The sequence below is a fragment of the Petaurus breviceps genome, unplaced genomic scaffold, assembly GCF_028583685.1.
Source record: "Petaurus breviceps papuanus isolate PSGF00001 unplaced genomic scaffold, PetGlider_PUasm1.0 688, whole genome shotgun sequence".
NCBI classification, from domain to species: Eukaryota; Metazoa; Chordata; class Mammalia; order Diprotodontia; family Petauridae; genus Petaurus; species Petaurus breviceps.
The window spans coordinates 13,433,944-13,454,028 of NW_027186457.1; the positions used below are offsets into that span (position 1 = coordinate 13,433,944).

Sequence of the window (20,085 nt, forward strand, 5' to 3'; positions counted from 1 at the left end):
ACACATCAAAGATAATCACAAGGTAAGAACCAGAAGTGATTGTGAAAATGGTTCTCCTTGACAGAAACAGGGAAGTTTTCCTTAAAGCAGGATTGGGTGGGGAGGCAAAGAAGAAGAGAGAGAATGAATTTAATGAGTTTGAAATATTATTGGGACAACAAGGAGGAGATGTCCAGCAGGCAAGCAGGACTAAAGTTCAGGATATTATCGAATCTGGGCCCTTAATCAGTCTTTTCTCTTCTCTATTTGAGACTTTATCTCACTTCCCACAGTAACTGCTCCAAATCTTCTCTTTTCTAAAGTCACCTGCACTCCACTACCTCTCCATTCTCTCATAGCAGATAAACTCACCTCACACTTCAGTGAAAAAATTAAAACCATTATCAAGAGCTTCCTAATTACACACTTCAAATCTACATCATCACCCATTCTCTCCTCTTTGCTCCAGTCTCAGAGGATGAGGTGACACTTTTCCTTGCTAAAACCAATCCTTCTACTTGTGACCTTAAGCCCATCGCCTCCTATTTCCTCTTGGACACATGACCCTTTTAAGCTCCCTACTTTCTCTCTACAATTTTCAACTTTTTACTGTTTCCTTTTCTGTTGCTTACAAAGATGACCAAGTTGACTTCATCTGATGCTATCATCTCCTCAAGTCGCTGGACTCCAGTTTTCTTTTTTTTTCAGTCGACTCTTAAAAAAAGGGTTCTCTCTCCTCAGTGGCTCCATGCGCTCATCTCCCACTCACTTCTCAACACTTCACAATCTGCCCTCTCAATAAACTGAGGTCTCCAAGATCATCAAGGACCTCCTTATTGCCAATCCAACGGTCTTTTATCAGAGCTCATTCTTGGCCTTTCTTAAGTATTTCAAAATGATAATCACTACCTCACCTTGAATATTCTCTCTTAAAAGTGCAAAATATACAAAGAAGACAAGAAGAATTAACATGGAGAAAATGTCATTGGATTTAGCAATAAAGAGAACCTTGATGTTCTTGAAGAGAGTGGTTTCAGTTGAGGAGAAGTATAAAAATCAGACTACAAGGGGCTGAGAAGTGAACAGATACTTTCTCCTTTATGGGTTATCATGATACTAATCTGTCAGACTGATCCTCCTCACTCTCCTCTGTAGGATCTTCATTGATGTCCCACCCCTGGATATACCCCAGGGCTTTCCCCTGGCCTATATTCCTTTTGCTATACTTTTTCTTAATGATCTCATCACCTACCAAAGATTCAACTCTTATTTCTAAGAAGATCGACTTCCAAAACCATAGATCCAGCCCTTCTCTCTCACCCAATGTCTAGTTCCCACCTCTAACTGCCTGCTAGACATCTTCACATAGAGGTTCCACAGACATTTCAAACATAACATGTCAAAATAGAGCTCCTTATCTTTTCTCCTAAGTCCAAGCTTGCTCCTAACTCCCTTACTTTTGCCAAATAGACTACCATTTTTACAATCACCCAAATTCACAAGTTAGGCATTATTCTTGAATGTTCACTCTTATTAACCCTTCCTAGTCAATCAGTTGCCAAGTCCTACTGATTCCACCCCCAAAACACTTTCTTTTCACCTATACTACAACCATCCTTACTCAGGCCCCCATTCTCTTATATCTGGCTTGTTCTAACTGATTTCTGAATTGGTTTCCTTCTCCCAATTGCTCTTCTCCAATCCAACCTCCCCACAATCAGCAAACTGATGTTCCTAGAATGCAGGTCTGACCATATTATTCCTCTGCACAAGAAGTTACAGTGGCTCTCCACTGACTTTAGGATAAAATACAAACTCCTCTATTTGGCATTTAAAAGCACTTAAACTCTCAGTCTAGCCTACCTCTCCAGGCAAATCACACATTACAGACTGAGACAAAGCTTTAAACAGTGTATAATAGTTGGGGTCATTCTTCTAGCATCTACATTTTGTTTCTCTCTGTCTCCTGACCCAAAAGACCTTCTCTAATATTTTTTTAATGATACCTATAAAATATTTGACAAATATCAAATTACCTGGAGGTAATGAAGGGCACGTTCCAGTTCATCTTTGGAGCAAGAACAGACCAAGTGGGAAAAGATGTATTTGAAGTTATTTATTAATATCTCTCTACGGTTTACATTTAGTTGTTTTCCTATTGTTCGAATGAGGGCAGAGGCTGCTGGGCTTGCTTTGGCAGCAAGGTCTGGTAACAGAACTTGTAATGTCCTCTGAATAAAGAAATCAAAAAATACATTTATTTAAATGGCAGAACTTCTAGATATTATGTGTACTGAAGTATTTTTGTGATGACCAAGTTCCTATGTTAAATTCAAGTTGAGTTTGAGGTGTTGCTGAGATGCCAGTGGGAGACGTCCAGGAGGAAATGCAAGACTAGAGTTCAGAATATTATCTAATATGGGTCTTCAATGCTGCACACCAATCCTTTCATCTTTCTCTGACTCTATCTCACTCTTCATAGAGACTATTCAAAGTCTTCTTTTCTCTCAAGTCACCTGTACACTTTAAATTTATATTTGAAATGCAAAAATGTTTAGATAACTAGCTAAAAAGACTTTTACTTTTTTTTTTACCCAACTGTTTTAGACTGTAAAAAGTTAACTTACTAAGTTAATAATTAAGAACAATGGTTCTACAATTTCCAATGAGATTCCCAATTTTAGACTTCTGTGGTACTGTACAGTCTAACGTGAGAACTTTTACACTGCTATCCCTCTTTAGAAGGATATAGAGTGAGGATAATTTGGTTACAGTAGAAACTGTGGAAGCACCCTAAGGACCTTCTTATTCTCTCTTTAGGCTACATATTACAAAATATATTATTTTTGTCTGAAGTCCTCAGGGGTCTAATCTGAATGAGAAACTGTAAAGTCTTTCTTTAACTATCAATTCCCCAAAAATGTCCTATGCTAGAGTTCCTGATTTCATTATCAGAACTCAAATTGGTTTTTATAGTCAATCAGTCAGGAAAGGCATGTCATTTAGCCTCTCTATACCTTAGGCTCCCCATTTATTTATAAAATGAGGGAGTAAGACATCCATGTTTCTATCTTATTGTGGAATACTATGAACTGTAATTAGAAATGGCATAGGTTTGAGCCATTTCAACTCTTCAAATGCTACTTAATTTTTATATGCATGTTTCTTGTCACCCTACATAAATGGCAAATTCCCTGAAGATAAGGACTGTGTATAATACTTCCTTGTATTGTTCACAGTGTTAAGCACTCGACATTTGCTAGATAATAACAGTGATAGTGATGATGATGATGATGATGATGGCAATAATGATTATAGCCAGCAATTATGTAGCATTTACTATGTGTCAGGCACTGTACTAGGTACTCTACAAATATCCCGCTTTATCCTCACAATGACCCTGGAAAGTAGGTGTTATTAGCCCATTTTACAGCTGAGGAAACTGAGGCAGAAGTTAAGTCACTTGCCCAAGGTCACACGGCTAGTCAAATGCCTGAAACTGAATCTGAACTCGGATCTTCCTGATACCAGGCCATTACTGGAGGCCACAACACCTCCTAAATGCCTAGCCTACTAAGTGGATGAATGTTGTAGTGGAAAGCCAGAAGACAGCTGACCACTCAGCTTGTAATCCCAGAACAATATGAATTTAGGTTCCTTAGTGTACCTTACTCACTCAAATAAAAGTTATAAGAGAATGCATGAAATTCAGAATTCTGAGTAAGATTAAGTTTTTATGGATATATATACATATAGCTAGTTTAAAAATAACAAAGATAAAACAAAAAGAGAAAGAGCAATAGACACAACTAAAACCGTCAATTAAAAATAAACCATATTTTGAAACTTACAGTAAGGAACAGATTACCATCAGTAAAGTCAAAAACATTGGAAATTTCAGATAAGATATTTTGTGTCATTTTCTGCTGGCAAGTAACATCTTGCTTTCTCATCTCAGTATTCTGACATGAAGTGTTGGGGAGTGCTGTCTTCTGGCTGGAGTGGAGGGATTCCACCAAAAACTAGAACATAAACAGTTTCTATCATTAGAAGGAAAATTTCTATCACAGAAAAAAAACCCGATGAGGTTTAAAAGCTTGAATTCTTGGACATGAACTGATTCAATAAGAAAGTCATAACACCATGGGAAAAACTAATTTTTTCCCCTCTAAAAACCACCATAAAACAAAAGTATCATCTAAAAATAAAAAGCAAGACTGCTGATATGGCAGAGAAAGCAATTAAAGGGAAAGGGCATTAAATCATCATGAATATGCATTTATGTACATTCTTGTACATGTAGGCATATATCTGGGTATCTTTATAGCTATTGTGATATAAAGCAACAACATTTTAGCCCTAAATGGAATTCTATTCAACTTACAATGCAGGCAATGTACTTATGGCAGATATCAAAGAACAGGGTTGCTCATCTATATTCAGCAAGGATACTGGCACTTACCTGGCAGATAGGTTTCTTGTACTGGCTGAAAAAGGTTTGCAGTTTAACACATTTGGCCGCAGCTAGTGCTCTGATTTCTGTGTATGCTGCTCCAGAAATCGATGGTGATTTGGACAACAAACAATGCAACAGGTGCAAGAGTGCAAAAGGCACCAAATCTCCTTTTGCTGCCCTTAAAAGATGAAAGATTTTATTGTCTCAAGTTTTATAAATGTAGAGTTCCCTCCAAATAAACTTATCTTTCCATACAGTTTTTTTCAGAAGGGTTTTCATATATAATACAACTAGGAAAAATCGGTGAAGTATGAATTTATCAAATTATCCCTTCATATTTAGTAGTGGACATATTTCCTCTTTTGAAACAAAGGCTTTTCATTATTGGTTTGCATTAATAGAATTTTGGGTTTTAATAAAATGACAAGACATGCTCCAGTACATGTAAACCAATCATACTTTAATTACTTCCCCCCATTAGTTCAATGTTAAATGTTAACTACATCTTGGTTAATGGAAAATAATGCATAAAGAAATCAACCATTTTAAAGAAGGGTAAGATAACCCGGCAAAACTGAGTATCATGTTTCAGGGGAAAATATGGTCATTCGGTGGAATAGAGGACTTTCAAGCATTCTTGATGAAAAAACCAGAGTTGAATAGAAAATTTGACATTCAGATACAAGAAGCAAGAGAAGCATGAGAAGGTAAACAGGGAAAAGAAATCATAAGGAACTTATCAAAGTTAACATTCCTACATGGAAAAACAATAATTGTAACTGATAAAACTTTTCTCAGTATGAAAATAGTTGAATGGAATAGAAATATATATATATGTCTATATAGGAGGGCATATGGGCATATGAATACATATGTGAATGTGTGTATATATGTTTACAGGTATACATAGATAGAGGGCACAGGACCAATTTAATAGGAAGGGATGATACTTAAAAGGTGAAATTAAGAGGTGAGAGAGAAATATAATGAGAGGAGACGGGGAGAGGAAGAATGAGCTAAACTATCTCATGAAGGGAATGGGTCAACCTTATTGTCATTGAATTTGGCTCAGGGAGGGAATGACATACACACTAAACAAGGTATCTCACACTACAGGAGAGTAGGGGGGAAAGAGATGTGAGGGGGGATGATGGAAGGGAGGGCAGGCTGGGGGGTAGGGAAGTTGGAAGCACCCAGTTTTGAAAAAGGACAGGATCAAAGTAGAGAATAGAACAAGTGGGAGGTGGGATAGGAGGGAGAGAAATATAGTCAGTCTTTTACAATATATCTACTATGGTAATGTTTTGCATAGCTACACATGTACAACCTATACTGAATTGCTTATCTTCCCGTGGGGTGGGTGACAAAGGAGGAAGGGAATGAATCTGGAATTCAAAGTTTTAGAATCAAATGTTTAAAAATATACATATACTATTATACATGTAATTGGGAAATAAGATATACAGGCATTGGGGCATAGAGATCTACCATACCCTACTGGAAAAGTCAAAGGGGGTATGGGAGAAGATATGGGAGAGAGCAGACTGGAGGAGGGGATGTGGGACCACTATTTTGGGGCGGTGGGTAGGGGACAAATGGGGAGAAAATTTGTAACTCAAAATCTGGTGGAAATGAATGATGTAAACCAGAAGTTAATAAAGCATTTGAAAAGAAAAAAAAAGAAAAAAATAGAGTTCATAATTGGCAGTTTACTAACTAAAAAAAAAAGAAGGGTAAGATAAAGATGTTTAAAGACTGAGATTAGGGAATAGGGGACAGTGATATAAGAGATCTAAATCCTAGCTCTGTCACTTACTAACCGTGTGACTCTGGGCAAGGCCTCAGTTTTCTCATCTGTAAATGAGGTAGTTGTACTAAATGACCTCTAAGGATCTTTCTAGCTCTAAATCTATGATCTCACAGACCAGAAATACAATAAGGGAGAAAGAACATGGATACCTGCAAATTTTAGTCTATGACAAGCTTGTTATGTTGGCAAAATAATATTTTGTTATATAGCAAAATGTCATGAATTTAGAGGGAAATAAGTAATAATGCAAATATGTAGTCAAATATACCTTCCAGGGGTGGTGAGGTAGTGCAGTGAATAGAGAACTGGCCTTGGAGTCAGGAGGACCTGAGCTGAAATCCAGCCTCAGACACTTAACACAAAAACTAGCCGTGTGACCTCGGGCAAGTCACTTAACTCTAACTGCCCTCCAAAAAGCAAAAACAAAAAAACAAATATACCTTCCAATATCCCCTGTTGTAAGAATCAAGGTGTCCTTCAACTCATTATTTCTTGATATTTGAGCATGTGTATATGCCTCTCTCATTCTTGAGACAAAAAGCTGTTAACAGAAATATGCTCAATACATGATTAAAACTGTTTTTTTGAACAAAATTTTTAATAATGACAATGTTAAGAAATTAAAAGTTGACCTCTTTTATAAATCCATCTTCAGAGTCTAAGGATTCCAACAGATATCTGATGTTTCCACTAAAAGCCATTCTCACATCCTTGTCTGGGTCCTCCATTAAATTTAATAAATCGCCAAGGACTACTTTTACATCTGCTTCATCTTCCCGAAAATTGAGGTGCTTACAAAGATGAGGTAGATTATCTATGAATGCTAAAGAGAAAAACATATATAACATCTAATTAACACATTTTAAAATACAAAAGGAATATTATGTTAATGTTTCAATGAACAAAATACATTACAATATAAATTTTAGGTTGATTTTTAATAACAAGAGAGAATGAAAAAGCCTTTATAATATTCCACACTTATACTGGAATAAGAATCTCCCAATCATAAATTCATCATATCAGCTATTTTTCATTTGATCAGTTCAGTGTTCAATGGCTCAGTCAAAAAATAAGTTACAATAAATAATGAACAGAGCTATGCAGCATCATCCAAAGAACTTCAAAATCTCTTATGAATATTTCAGTGTATCATACTAGGAAAAAAACTATTTCTAATTTCTAAATTTTCAAAATTTATTCCTTTTAGTGTTGTAGGAGATAGGATGCTGAACCTAGGAGTCAGCAAGACCTGAATTCAAATCCTGCTTCAGACAGGCGGCCCTAGACAAGGTCACAAAGTTTCTCAGCTTCACTTTCTTCATTTGTAAAAGGGGATAACAATACCACCTACTTCATGGGTTTATTATGAGGATCAAAGAAGATCATCTATGATCTTCTGCAAAGCTTAAAACAATACAAACTATTATATTGTTGTTCTAAGATTTAATTTAGCAAATCCTTCCTATAGGCAAGCTAAAAGTAAATGAGTGATATATTCATCGACAAACTGTGACCATGAGGTTTTCTTCAGTTTAATTCAAATGAATAACCTGGCAGCCCAATACTTTGGCCAAGTCTGACCTTCGTTTTCCTCATTTTATAAAATGGGGAACTTTACTACCTACCTTACTGGGTTACTGTGACAAACATCCTTTATACTGTGTGTTTTACAATGAGGCAGTAATAGTTGTACTAGCAATACTGGTAAAACAATGATGAAGTTAATGGTAATAAGCATAATGGACTGAAAAGCAGTTTTTTGGCTCTGTGAAATGTCCTTTTAAAACCTTGGCTAAAATTCTTAAGCATTTGCTCTGGTGTGATTTTTTTCAGGCTTCACAGGCCCAAGATGATTTCAAACTAGACAATAAACAAACCAACACTTACCCAATTTTACTGGACTAGGCACTTTTTTTTCCAGCAAGAAAAGGATTGGTTTGCAGATAGAAGCTTTCAGTACAGAAAATGATTGTTCACAATCAGAAGCAACTGTGAGGTTCTTACAAAAGACACCAACATTTTCATCCTCAGAGAGAGGCTCTGTTAAAGGACTCTTCAACTCAAATGAACCACAAAGAGTACAAATTAGCTGTCCAAGTACAGTGGCAAATTCTTTCTTGACAGCACCAAAGTTGTCTTTGACTTTATCTCTGTATTTAGAGGAAAAAAAGGTTATCTTTATGCATATTTACTTATGTGGCCTAGTCAGGAATACTGAAATACTCATTTGCATCAAGACAACAAGCAGGAACAGGGTATAGCAAAAAAGGCATAGATTTTCAAAATATAGTTGCTATCCCCTCTGCATTATCATCATCAGCAAACATTTATTCAGTACCTTAACAATGCTAATTAAATTACAGAATCTAAATGAATAAAATAATACATACATGAGAATCTTGGGAACTCTTTTGTAAGAATTTTTACTCCGTTGATGCAACAAGATAGAGAATCCTCTAACACAACTAGCACGAATTATTTCATGGGAGCTCTGCATTGCCCAATAATATACTGCTGTTCTCCATTCAAGATAAATATTTCTCGGGAACAAAGTCAGAAGGTATATACACTGTGACTGTGCCTGGGGTGCTGAAAAGATGAAGTTTATTGAACAATGTTTCCTCTATCACTAATTATAAATACTTCTTGCAAAGTCAATCAACATTTGATATATGTTTATCTAACATAAATAAAGGTAGTATACCAAAATTAAAATATAATATAAACTATAGGAGAAAACTGATATTAAGGACAGCAAAGGAGACACAATTTTCTTTGTGCACTTACAAAAACTATCTGAAATACTTTGGCTCAGGGCCAGAAGATCAGTGCCAAATGTGGTCAGCTTTAAAGAAGGGTCTTCAGAATGGCTACAAATCCATGGAAGTGATAACATTCCACACAAATCCTCTAGAATCTTATCTTCAAATGGAGTTTTTACTGAAAAAACAAAACAAAACATATACAATAGATAATTAATTGCATTTCAATCTTTACTATATTTCTAAAGTATTTTTTTAAATAAAATAAATGTATGTATTGTATAACAACATCAAATGGATTTCTTTATAAATGAATTTTAGTTGTGTCAGTAAAAAGTCTGATGTTTAATTTTAGGGTGAAGATAACTCTGGTTTCTCAAAGTTACCAAGTTATGACAGGTCTTATACCAAGCTAAAAAGTTTCTAAGTATGGGCCTGCTGAAAGGCATGCATGTCACTTAAGCACTACTGAGCTAAGTTCCAAGAAGCTCCTGAATGATTAATTTTCAGAAACATCAACTCCTAAAGAAAAGCCTATACAAACCAATGGAATCAGAGGTCTTTGAATTAAAAGTATTTTATTAAAAAAAAAAAACCCACTGTGAGAAAAGTTAAATCAAAATATTTCACTATTAGGAATACAGGGTTAAGGAACTACTTTTAATCATTTATACAAAGGACAATATAGCAAGAGATAGCAGAATAAGTAAACCAGAAAACCTAAGAAACGTATTTGTACATTCTAAAGAAATGTAAACTGTGAATGACTTCACTATTCTCAGCAATACAATGATCCAAGAAAATTCCAAAGGACATAAAATGAAAAATGCTATCCACCTCGAGAGAAAGAACCGATAGAGTATGAATGCAGATCAAAGTATACTTTTTCTTTATTTTTTTCCCCTGGGTTTTTTTGGTCCTGTTTCCCTGACTAACATGGAAATATACTTTGCATGATAGTACATGTATAACCTATACCAAATTGCTTGTCTTTTCAATAGGGGTGGGAGGGAGGAGGAGGAGGGAAGCATGGAGAGAATTTGGAACTCAGAATTTTTAAGAAAATGAGAAAAGGGGCGGCTAGGTGGAGCAGTGAGTAAAGTGCTGGCCCTGGAGTCAGGAGGACCCGAGTTTGGTTCCAGCCTCAGACACTTAATACCCACACAAAAAAGAATACTAGCCGTGTAACCTTGGGCAAGTTACTTAATCCCAACAGCCCTCCAAAAGGCAAAAAAAAAAAAAAAAGAAAAAAATTGCTTTTACACATAATTGGGGAAAAATAAAATATTAAATCATTTAAAAAAATTTTAAAAATAAAGATATGTGAATTTAAATTTTAGATACCAGTAACTCTATAAGAAAGCTTATTATATATTGATTTCATTTTTAATTAAATTAAAAGTTTTAAATTTAATTTTAATTAATTTTTAATTTAAAAAATTAAAAGTTTTTCCAGTTTGTTGCTTATTTCCATAACCTACCTTGCATATAAAACAAAGCATCAAATATTTTCAGAACTCTATCAATCACTGGTTCCAGATTAGGCTTCTCAACAGATTCTAATAAACATCTACATATCTTAAGCACTCTTGTGACAAAATCCAGAGACAGCCAGGTTATTTGTACATTCGCGACTAAGTCTGAAGACCTCATCTTTTGTTTATGGGGAATGACTTTAGAATTAAGACTGCTGTAAATGAAAAATAAAGATATCAGAACAAAATCTTGTTTGACAATGTTCAAAACCAGCATTCCAGTAAAGCCAAAAGTAATTATGAATACATAAGGGGTTCAAAATTATTCTGTACCTAGTACACTCTAATCACAATGGGAGGCCAACATAAATATGCAAATGCACTAGTTATATCAAATGTAATAATTTTAAACTTGAGCTTTCTATGTTTAGGTCTTAGGCAGGACTTAATCTGTTTACAGAGCACAATTACCAACAGATTCACATTTAGGGAACAAGATGAATGTAGACGGTGTGATGGGAGAAAAGCTTAGGAAGGCAAATGACATGAAATAAGGCTAAGTTAGTTTGTGAGAGTCCTTCAATGTGCTACACTTGAACTGCCTAAACCACCTACTATGGGCTTTAAAATATATGTTTCATAATAAATTTTCTTTCATACCAAACTTGTTCCTTTCTAACTCTTCTCATATTCTGGCACTCACTGAGACTTGGCTCCCCGCTAACAACATTGCATCCTAGGCCTTTTCTAGGACTGGATGCACTTTCACTCACATACCCTCAATCTTTGGTAGTGGTAGGGGAGTCAGAATTCCCCTTACTCCCCATTGTAACTTCCAGATTCTCCCTCTACCATCACCTCTCTCCAAGAACTCAGTCCCTGGCTCAGTTTCTGTCTGCCACAACTCCTACCCTGATATGAGGAGACTTCAAAATGCATGATGATATTCCTTCAAATACCCTAATTTACCAGTTCTTCAATATACTCAATTCTTATGGCTTTCAACTCTAAGCCATCTCAGCCACAGAGTTTGGTGATGCTAACCCTAGATTGTGCCATCATTCCAACTGCTCTACATTTATTTTCATGAACACTGAACTTCCTTTAGTTGATCATAATCCTTCATAATTTCATCTTTCCCTATGCTTTATGATCCCTAACCCTGTTAGGATTCCTTTCTCACCACGACCTTTATTCCTTTTACCCCTCAATTATCTTTCAGGCCACTAACTGTGCACTGGGTACATTTTCCTTTCCCTTCCTCGACCCCTTGGTGAACCAATTTATCTCTCCACTATCCTTTACCCTGAAATTCCTTGCCCCTTTGTCCTATCACATCTTGCCAAACCCTCAACCCTAGATAATTCCACTCTTCTCCTTCACTCCTATTCGTGTGTTGGTGAAAGGATCAGGAGAAAATCATGAAGTCATGATTAACTCCAGACTCACACTTCTAATTGCTTATTAGACACCTCAAACTTACTGTGCCATAAACTTAACAAGTCCAAAATGAACTCATTTTCTTTCCCCCTAAGCCATACTCTTCCAAACTTTCTTATTACTGCTGAAGGAACTTGGCATCCCAGACTCACCCCCTAGATATCACTTGATTCTTTACATTCTTTCACACCCTCCCCCCAAAATCCAGTCTGCTGCCAAGTTCTGAAGATTCAATCTTCTCAACATCTCTTGTATATGGACTCTTCTCTCCCCAGACACTATCACCACCCTGGTGCAGCCTCTTATCACTTCACACCTGCACAACTGTGACAGCCTTATGTGTGGCCTTCCTCAAGTCTATATCTACTCTAGTCCATCTTCCCATTAAAGGACAGGTCTAACTTTGTCACTTCCCTATTCAATAAATGCCAGTGGCTAATCTCATGCCTCTAGGATCATTATAAAGTTCTGTTTGGCTTTTAAAGCCTTTCATAACCTGGTCCTCTCCCACCTTTCTAATCTTCTTATACCTTACTCCCCAATATAACATGTATTCTACAATCCAGTGATTCTGGGCATCTTGCTGTTTCTTGAACAAGACTAGCTTTCCTCCCTGCCTAGAATTCTCTCCCTCCTCACTTCTACATCCTAGTTTTCTTTAAGTTTCAGCTAAAATTCCACTTTTTATAGGAAGTCTTCCCCAGTCCTCTTCAATGTTAGTGCCTTCTCTCTGGGATTATCTCTAGTTTATCTTGTACGCATCTTATTTGCAAATAGCTGTTGACATTTTGTCTCCTATTAAATTATGAACTCTTTGAAGGCAGACACTACTTTTTTTTTTCTTATTATCTACAAAGTTTGCATAGTGCTTGGCAAAACATTCTTCTTGACTTAACTTGTTGACTGGATTGGGTCCAACATAAATCTGATATATAAATTCAAATGGGCTTTCGCTGTGGCAAGGAAATCCTTTTATATCATCCCACTCACCACAGAAGTCATCACAAACCTTTTGATCTTTCCTTAAGCCTTCTACTATGCTCCTTTTCCCCATAATCTCAGCTGAGAATCTCATTTCTTACTTCACTGAAAAAAGGTGAAGTCATTAGCCAAGTTTCCCCTTCTCTCCCTTCATTATTTCATATCACTGTTATATTTTCGCGCACTATTTCCTTCTTCACCCTATCTCACATGAAGAGGTGGCCTTTACCTTGCCAAAGTCATTTTCTCTACATGGACCCTCAATTCCATCCCTTCTTATCTTTTCCAGCAGACTGAACCCATTATCATTACCACTCTCTCTAATCTTCAATCTCTCCCTATCTACTGTCTAAAAACATGGTCATGTCTTCGCATACTTAAAAGCCAAGTTCAATGTGACCAAGTCCACTAGCTAATCAACTATTTATCTTCTTTCCTTATCAACTAGTCTCCTTAAGGAAGCTAGTCACAACAGGTACCTCCATTTCCTTTTCTCTCACTCTTCTATCCCCTCTGTAGCCTGGCTTCTGAATTTATCATTCAAATCTATGGGCCTTTTCTCAATCCTCATCCTTCTTGACCTCTCTGAAGCATCTGACACTGTTGATCACCTTTTAATTCCTGGATGAACTCTCCTGTCTAGATTTTCATAATGGCATTCCCTATTGTTTCTTTTCCTACTTGACTACTCCTCAGTCTCCTTTACTGGATCTCCATCAAAGTCATGACCACTAACTGTGTGGTTGTCCCCTAAAGGGTTTCTTGGGCCCTGTTTTCTTTCTCTATATTCTCTCAATTGGTGTAAGTTGGGGTATGAGAGAGGGAAAGATTAAGGGTCACCCAGGGCTTTTGAACGTAAGTAACTGGGAAGATGATGACACCATGAACAAAAATTAGGAAGGATGAATGGGATTAAGGGAAAGATAATAAGTTGTGTTTTAGAGAGGCTGAGTTTAAGGTAAAGATGTCCAATAGGCATTTGTCAAAATGGCACCTGGATTCATGGGGAAGATTAGGGTTGGATAGACTTAAGTTCAATTAAACAGTCATTCATATAGAGGTAAAAATTAAACCCACTACATTAAATGAGGTAACAATAGAGAAAAAAGAATCCAGAGCAGATCTTTAGGGGGCACCTATGTTTATAGGGTAGGAGAAAGAAAGATGAACCAGAGACAAAGTCATGCAAATAAGAGAAAAACCAAGAAAAAAAGCAGTGTTACAGAAACCAAGGGAGGATACAGTATCCAGGAGGAATAAGAGATCAATATTGTCAAAAGTTGTAGGAAGGTAAAGAACAAGGGGAGGGCAGCTAATGAATAGAGTGCCAGGCCTGGAGTCAGGAAGACCTGAGTTTAAATCTGGCCTCAGACACTTACTAGTTCTGTGACCTTGGGCAAGTCACTTAACCTTGTTTGCCTCAGTTTCCTCATCTGTAAAATGAGCTGGAGAAGGAAATGGCAAACCATTCCAGTATCTTTGCCAAGAAAACCACAAATGGGGTCATGAAGAGTTGGACACAATCGAAATGAACGAACAATAATAAAAAGCAACAGAACAAGCAGAATTTAAAGGTCATTCTATTTAGCAGTTAAGAGATCACTGGTAGCTTTGAAGAGCACAGTTACAGCAGAGTGCTTGGAAGCCACAATGTAAAGGACTGAGATGTAGGTAGCGAGAAACTCTGCTACTAACTAGTTATGAAACTTTAGGAAAATCATTTAACATCTCTGGGTCTCACTTTTCTAAGATATAGTCAACTTAGATAGTTTTAAAAGTACCTTTCAGCTCTAAATTTCAACAACATATAATCAATCAAGAGAGGGTTTGTACACTGCAGATCTTGCTAAGATCTCTTAAATGCAAGGTAAATTTATCAGTTATAGGCCAAGACCCCCACTGAGAAGACATAAGAAGTTACCCTAAATTGTTTTTACCAGTCCGAGATTTGCTGAGAACAGTGAACAGTACACAGAGCAGTCAACTGCAAAATGACAACAATTCCTTCTAATGTCTGAATAATGGGGCTTTCCATACTATTTTGCTCAAGTAGAACGAGAAGAGATTCAGCTTTCTTGATCAGTGCATTCCACAACATGTTCTTTTCATTCATGTCCACATGCTTAATTCTATAATTAATAATAATTATTTCAGAATACTTTCATTCAAGTAGAAACTCAGTTAAAAAATTTTAAACATAAAAATATAAAAAGCATTTAATACTAAAATATATACTAAACTAGGTTTACAGTAAATGGTCTAGTATTTGTCTTAATGTTGCTTAAATGAAATAATCTTATCTGATGTTGAATTTCATAAATAACTAGTCTATAAAGTAATCTCATGGCTTTAAGCATTTTGAAAAGAAAAATTAAATAGAGACTGGGAATACTGGAACGATCATTGTAAATATGTGTATACAAATTAATCCATTTGAACCTTACAGTAAATATGGATGCAAAAGCATTCCTTTAATAAAATTCAGGCAAAACAAATTGGATATATTTAAGTCTTATGAAAAGCAAGTATTTAACTTAAATTGCTAATGAGGCTCTACCAATGTAGTAAACACAAACAGAGTTACAGCCTTACTCTTCTGCCTGTCCTGCTGAGTTAGAGAAATGTTTTGATGATAAGCTTAGTCGCTGTCTTTTTCGTGGTATTCCACCACTACAGCTGCTCCATTCATCATTAAAAGGAGTCTCTTGCTGGGTTTCACATTGAAATTGCTCAAAGATTTCCATGCTTTCAAGCTTTAATGCTGCATAAAGTGAGCCCAACAAATACTGGAAAAACAAGTTAAGAAAGTCTATTAGCAACCATACTTATACTGATCAAAAATATAAAAGGGAGGGGAAAAAATAAAAAGATTTCATATATGTTACATATTTCTTAATAAAGCTAACACATTTTCAAAGAGATTAATCAAATCAGTCTTTTATTCCTCTATCATATATCTGACAGTTCTTAATTTTCTGTTATTTTTGTTAAAACTACATTCCCTTTCAATAACCAAACCACCTCTGTTCCTCAAAATGACATAAAGATAAATTGTAACAGGGAATTACATAATTACTTCCACAGGGAAAATCCAGTTGGGTTTTAACAAAATTATCTACAGAGAAAAAAAAACCAAAGTAATACCTAATTGTTTAAACATACCTTTTTTTTTTTTTGCTCAACTCTCAAAGTCCGACATATTTGTTTGCCATGACTTGCATGCCATTTCTGCATAAGAAATTCTTTATAAAATGCTATTCTACTTCCAGAGAGAGATCTGATGCAAACTGAAGTATAATTTTCTCATTTTATTTTTTTGCTTTGTTTTGCAATATGGCTAATATGGAAATATGTTTTACATGACTTCACATATATAATTATCATATTGTTTGCTTTCTCAATGAGTAGGGAAGGAGTGGAAGGGAGAAAGAGTCTGGAACTCAAAATTGAAAAACAAAAGAATGTCAAGAATAAATAAAAAATTAATGAATGGGGAGAAAAGATATACCTTATTAATCTATTTATTTACTTAATGTTGGTACTATTAGCAATTTCAATCTTCTAAGAGGGTAGGGTCTATGAAACTGATAATCAGTGCACTGAGCCAGCCTTTCATGAACAATATAAAAAATTAATTTACCCTACACAAATCAATTTTTATAGAGTAGTCTAAGCAAACACAGGATCTCCTTCCAAAACTGTATTTTAATTACCTATTTAGTGAACCAATTCCTCTAAAGTCACAGAAAAAATATATTAAGTACACCGATATACAGCAGTGAAGGAGGCTGCACCAAGGAAAATTATACCTAGTCATGGTTCTACATTTAGGGTATTTCTTAAAAATAAACTTCCCTAACACAATGTACACAAATGAATGATCAAAGTACATACAACAAATGACAGAGATACACATCCACCAAATAACATTGAAAATTACCCACCTCTCCTTCCACTTGAGCTCCAAGTGTATCCACAAAAACTCTACAAATGCTGCTTACACAGGTCTTCCTGATCTGTAAGGCAGATTCATACCCTGCTGGCACAAATCTGAGGAAATATTGCAGCAAGTGGCACAAAGCAGATCTCAGCAATTCAGATTTAAGCTTCACAAGTATACCCGCTTCAAATAGGCTCCAGAGTCTCTCCAGTAACATACTCAAATACACAGGCTCCATATTTCTATAAGCATCTACTTCAAAGGGGAACATCAATTTCATTAACTGTGATAAGGGTTCTTCATAAAGTTTTAGTTGATCTGCATCCATTTCTACAACAGTTTTTAGTAATTCAAAAAATGAATTGAAAAAAGTGTTTGCTGATTGTTCTGGAAGTCCCCCAAGTTCAAAAAGCCTGGTCAAAAGACAAATTGCTAAAGCTTTAATGTTAGGACTGCCGTACTTGAGCAGAGAACAGCCTATGCCCCAGAGTAAAAGTTCCTGTCTTCTAAAAAACACAATGGCAATAATGTCATTGAGAATTGTTAATAATGCAACTTCAATAAATTCTACATTTTGCATGCTCAATAACTGCAGAGGAGCAGATTGCAAATATCCTATATGTTTATCTAGGTTACTCAAAAATCTATTCACCATGACTGGCCATTCTATGGTTTGTCCCATTTCATTCCTTTTGTGAAGATAAATCAGATCTTCGAAAAGATGTAATAATTCTCTTGTTAGCAGCCCAAAAATTGTTGAACTCTTGCTTTTATAAAGAAACAATAATGAGCAGATGACTTCACAAATGTTCTTCTGTAATGGATGACAGGATGGAGTTGCAGCAATTCGAAAGAGTCTTGTCATAATCCAGTGACTGAATTCTTTGAATAAAAAAAAAAGTATCAAGAACATAAACACATTATACATATGTCACAACTACAAATTTATTTGCTAAATGGCAGTGAATGCATACTAGTTTATTAACAAGAATCTATATTTCCTATGCATAGTTAGGGATATAATTAATGTCAAACAAATCAGAAAAATGTAGAGTAAAAGAAATTATTTTATAACCATATTTGAATTATAAAAGACTAAAGCATATGAACACTAGTTCAGGCCTGAACTTTACTAATAAAATCCTAACTATTCTCTCTGATTCCAGTCTCTACTTGCTCCTATCTATCCTTCTCAAACATTCCTCTGTTCAAAAAATTTCAGTAGATTCCCACTGTCTAAGGTATAACATACAAACCTAGCTTGACATTCAAGTTTGATATCCAAGCTTTCCTGGGATAAGAAGAAGGCATACGTGGGATAGGGACTAGCTTGGGCAAAGATATGAATGGGAAAATGTCTACATTTGAGGATAGCAAATAACATAGTTTCATTTGATCATAAATACATGAAGAGAAGTAATGTAAGATAAAGCTTAAGAGAAAGAAGTCATGTTGTTTAAATTCCAGCTAAAGAATTTCTACTTTATTCAATGAACAGCGCTAATGGTATCTGAGCAAAGAAGGGACAAAATAAGACCTATGCATCAGGAAGTTCAATTTGTAAGCAGGCTCTCTCAAAACTGAGAGATCTATAAAGAGGTTACTGCAACAGTCTGAGAGACAAAAAAAGAGAGCCTGAACTAGGCTGTGGCAGTTGGGACAAGATGGACTTGAGGAATATTTGAAAAACAAAACCAATATGACTTGGCCACTCATTTGATGTATAGGATGAAAGGCAATTTTCAAGCAAATGACTTGCAATTAAACCATTAGAACACAATCTATTCATAAGCTGAGTAACATGGATATAATCTAGTTGTAACAACAAAACTTATTATTTTAACAGAACTACTGGGCTCTCTTCTGGGTACTATGTTTTAAGAGGGACACTGATAAAATAGAGAATATCTAGAGAGGGATGAACAGGATGGTAAAAGGTGTGGAGAACATGCCATGTGAGTACTGGTTGAACAAAGTATGGTAGTTAGCTTAGAGAAAGGAATTCTTATGGTGCATATAATAATATTCAATCATAGCTTCTATTAAAGCTTAAAACAGCACTAAGCCTTTTGGAATACTTTGTACTTGCAGAGCTCATATGTGTAAGAGATTAAGCCTTGTACTCCTCAGCCTCAGAGGGCAGAATTAGGAGTAAAAGGTTGCAGAAGCAGATTAAAGCTTGATGTAAGGAAAAAATTTCTAACAAATAAACTCAAAAGTCAAATAAACTGCTGCTGTAGAAAATGGGTTCCATATTACTAGAGAAATCTTTGAGAAAAGTTGTTGGTAGGTTTTAAGAGTACTTTTCAAGGATGTTGTAGAGAATCCTGTTCAGATATGGACTGAATCAGAGGGTCTCTGGTATCCCTTCCTACTCTGAGATTTTATGATTTTATATTTTTAAGTGTCAATGGAGGTTATTGGGAAGATTAAAGCTCAAGTACATGAAAGCACTCTGACAAAATTAAAAAAACATTCAAAGTACATGTCATACAGCTTAACCCCTCATTCATGTCATATAAAGCTTAACCCCTCATTTAGTCAGCAAAGGGACCAACAAAGAGTAAGGAAAAAGAAAGGAAAAAGAAACATTAAAACTCAAGTCAGACAAAGAATTGGAAACATAGGCTGAATCAGATGTTCTCTGATATCCTTCCAAGATGCTCTGATCTTATGTTTTTAAGTGTCAATGAAGGCTATTAGGAAAATTAAGCTCAAGGACATGAAAGCACTCTGATAAAATCAAAAGCACTCAAAGCGCATATCATATAGCTTAACCCTTCATTTAGGCATCAAAGGGACCAATAAAGAGTAAAAAGCGTCAGGCAGAAGGAAGCATTAAAAATCAATCTGGATAAAGAATTAGAAACAGTTGAATTAGAAACAGTTAGGTGCCTATCAATTGGGTAATAGCTAAACAAAATGTGGGTCATGAATATAACAAGATCACTGTAAAATAAGAAACAATATGAAGAATTCACAGAATCATGAGAAGACATGTAAGTTGCTCCAGAGTAAAGAATCAGGAAAACAACACACAATCACCACAACATAAAGAGAAAAAAACAATGAAATAAAACTTGAAGTTGTATAATCAGAATGACCAAGAATTGTCCTGGAGAAGAACTGAAAAAAAATGAATGAATGAATTAATGAATGAATGGTATCTTCCTCCCATTTTGTAAAGGCAAAAGTGAGGAGAGACTTGGTTATGTAACAGTGCTTTTATTATCAGACAC

General features: G+C 35.6%; 1 protein-coding gene across 2 annotated transcripts in view; it reads right to left on the reverse strand.

The window, feature by feature from the left end:
• The window catches only part of ATR (ATR serine/threonine kinase), a 119,390-nt gene that overhangs the window by 90,384 nt on the left and 8,921 nt on the right, over nt 1–20,085 (reverse strand). Inside the window, exons 4-15 of one of the 2 annotated variants that reach the window (XM_069104677.1) lie at nt 16,851–17,728; nt 15,499–15,692; nt 14,844–15,035; nt 10,492–10,700; nt 9,036–9,188; nt 8,639–8,837; nt 8,136–8,398; nt 6,878–7,068; nt 6,686–6,786; nt 4,442–4,613; nt 3,831–4,001; nt 2,016–2,210 (exon numbers count right to left, since the gene is read on the reverse strand). In XM_069104677.1, the coding sequence (XP_068960778.1) occupies nt 2,016–2,210; nt 3,831–4,001; nt 4,442–4,613; nt 6,686–6,786; nt 6,878–7,068; nt 8,136–8,398; nt 8,639–8,837; nt 9,036–9,188; nt 10,492–10,700; nt 14,844–15,035; nt 15,499–15,692; nt 16,851–17,728 (2,918 nt within the window). The remainder of the gene's footprint in view (nt 1–2,015; nt 2,211–3,830; nt 4,002–4,441; nt 4,614–6,685; nt 6,787–6,877; nt 7,069–8,135; nt 8,399–8,638; nt 8,838–9,035; nt 9,189–10,491; nt 10,701–14,843; nt 15,036–15,498; nt 15,693–16,850; nt 17,729–20,085) is intronic. The other variant, XM_069104678.1, reaches the window with a different exon arrangement.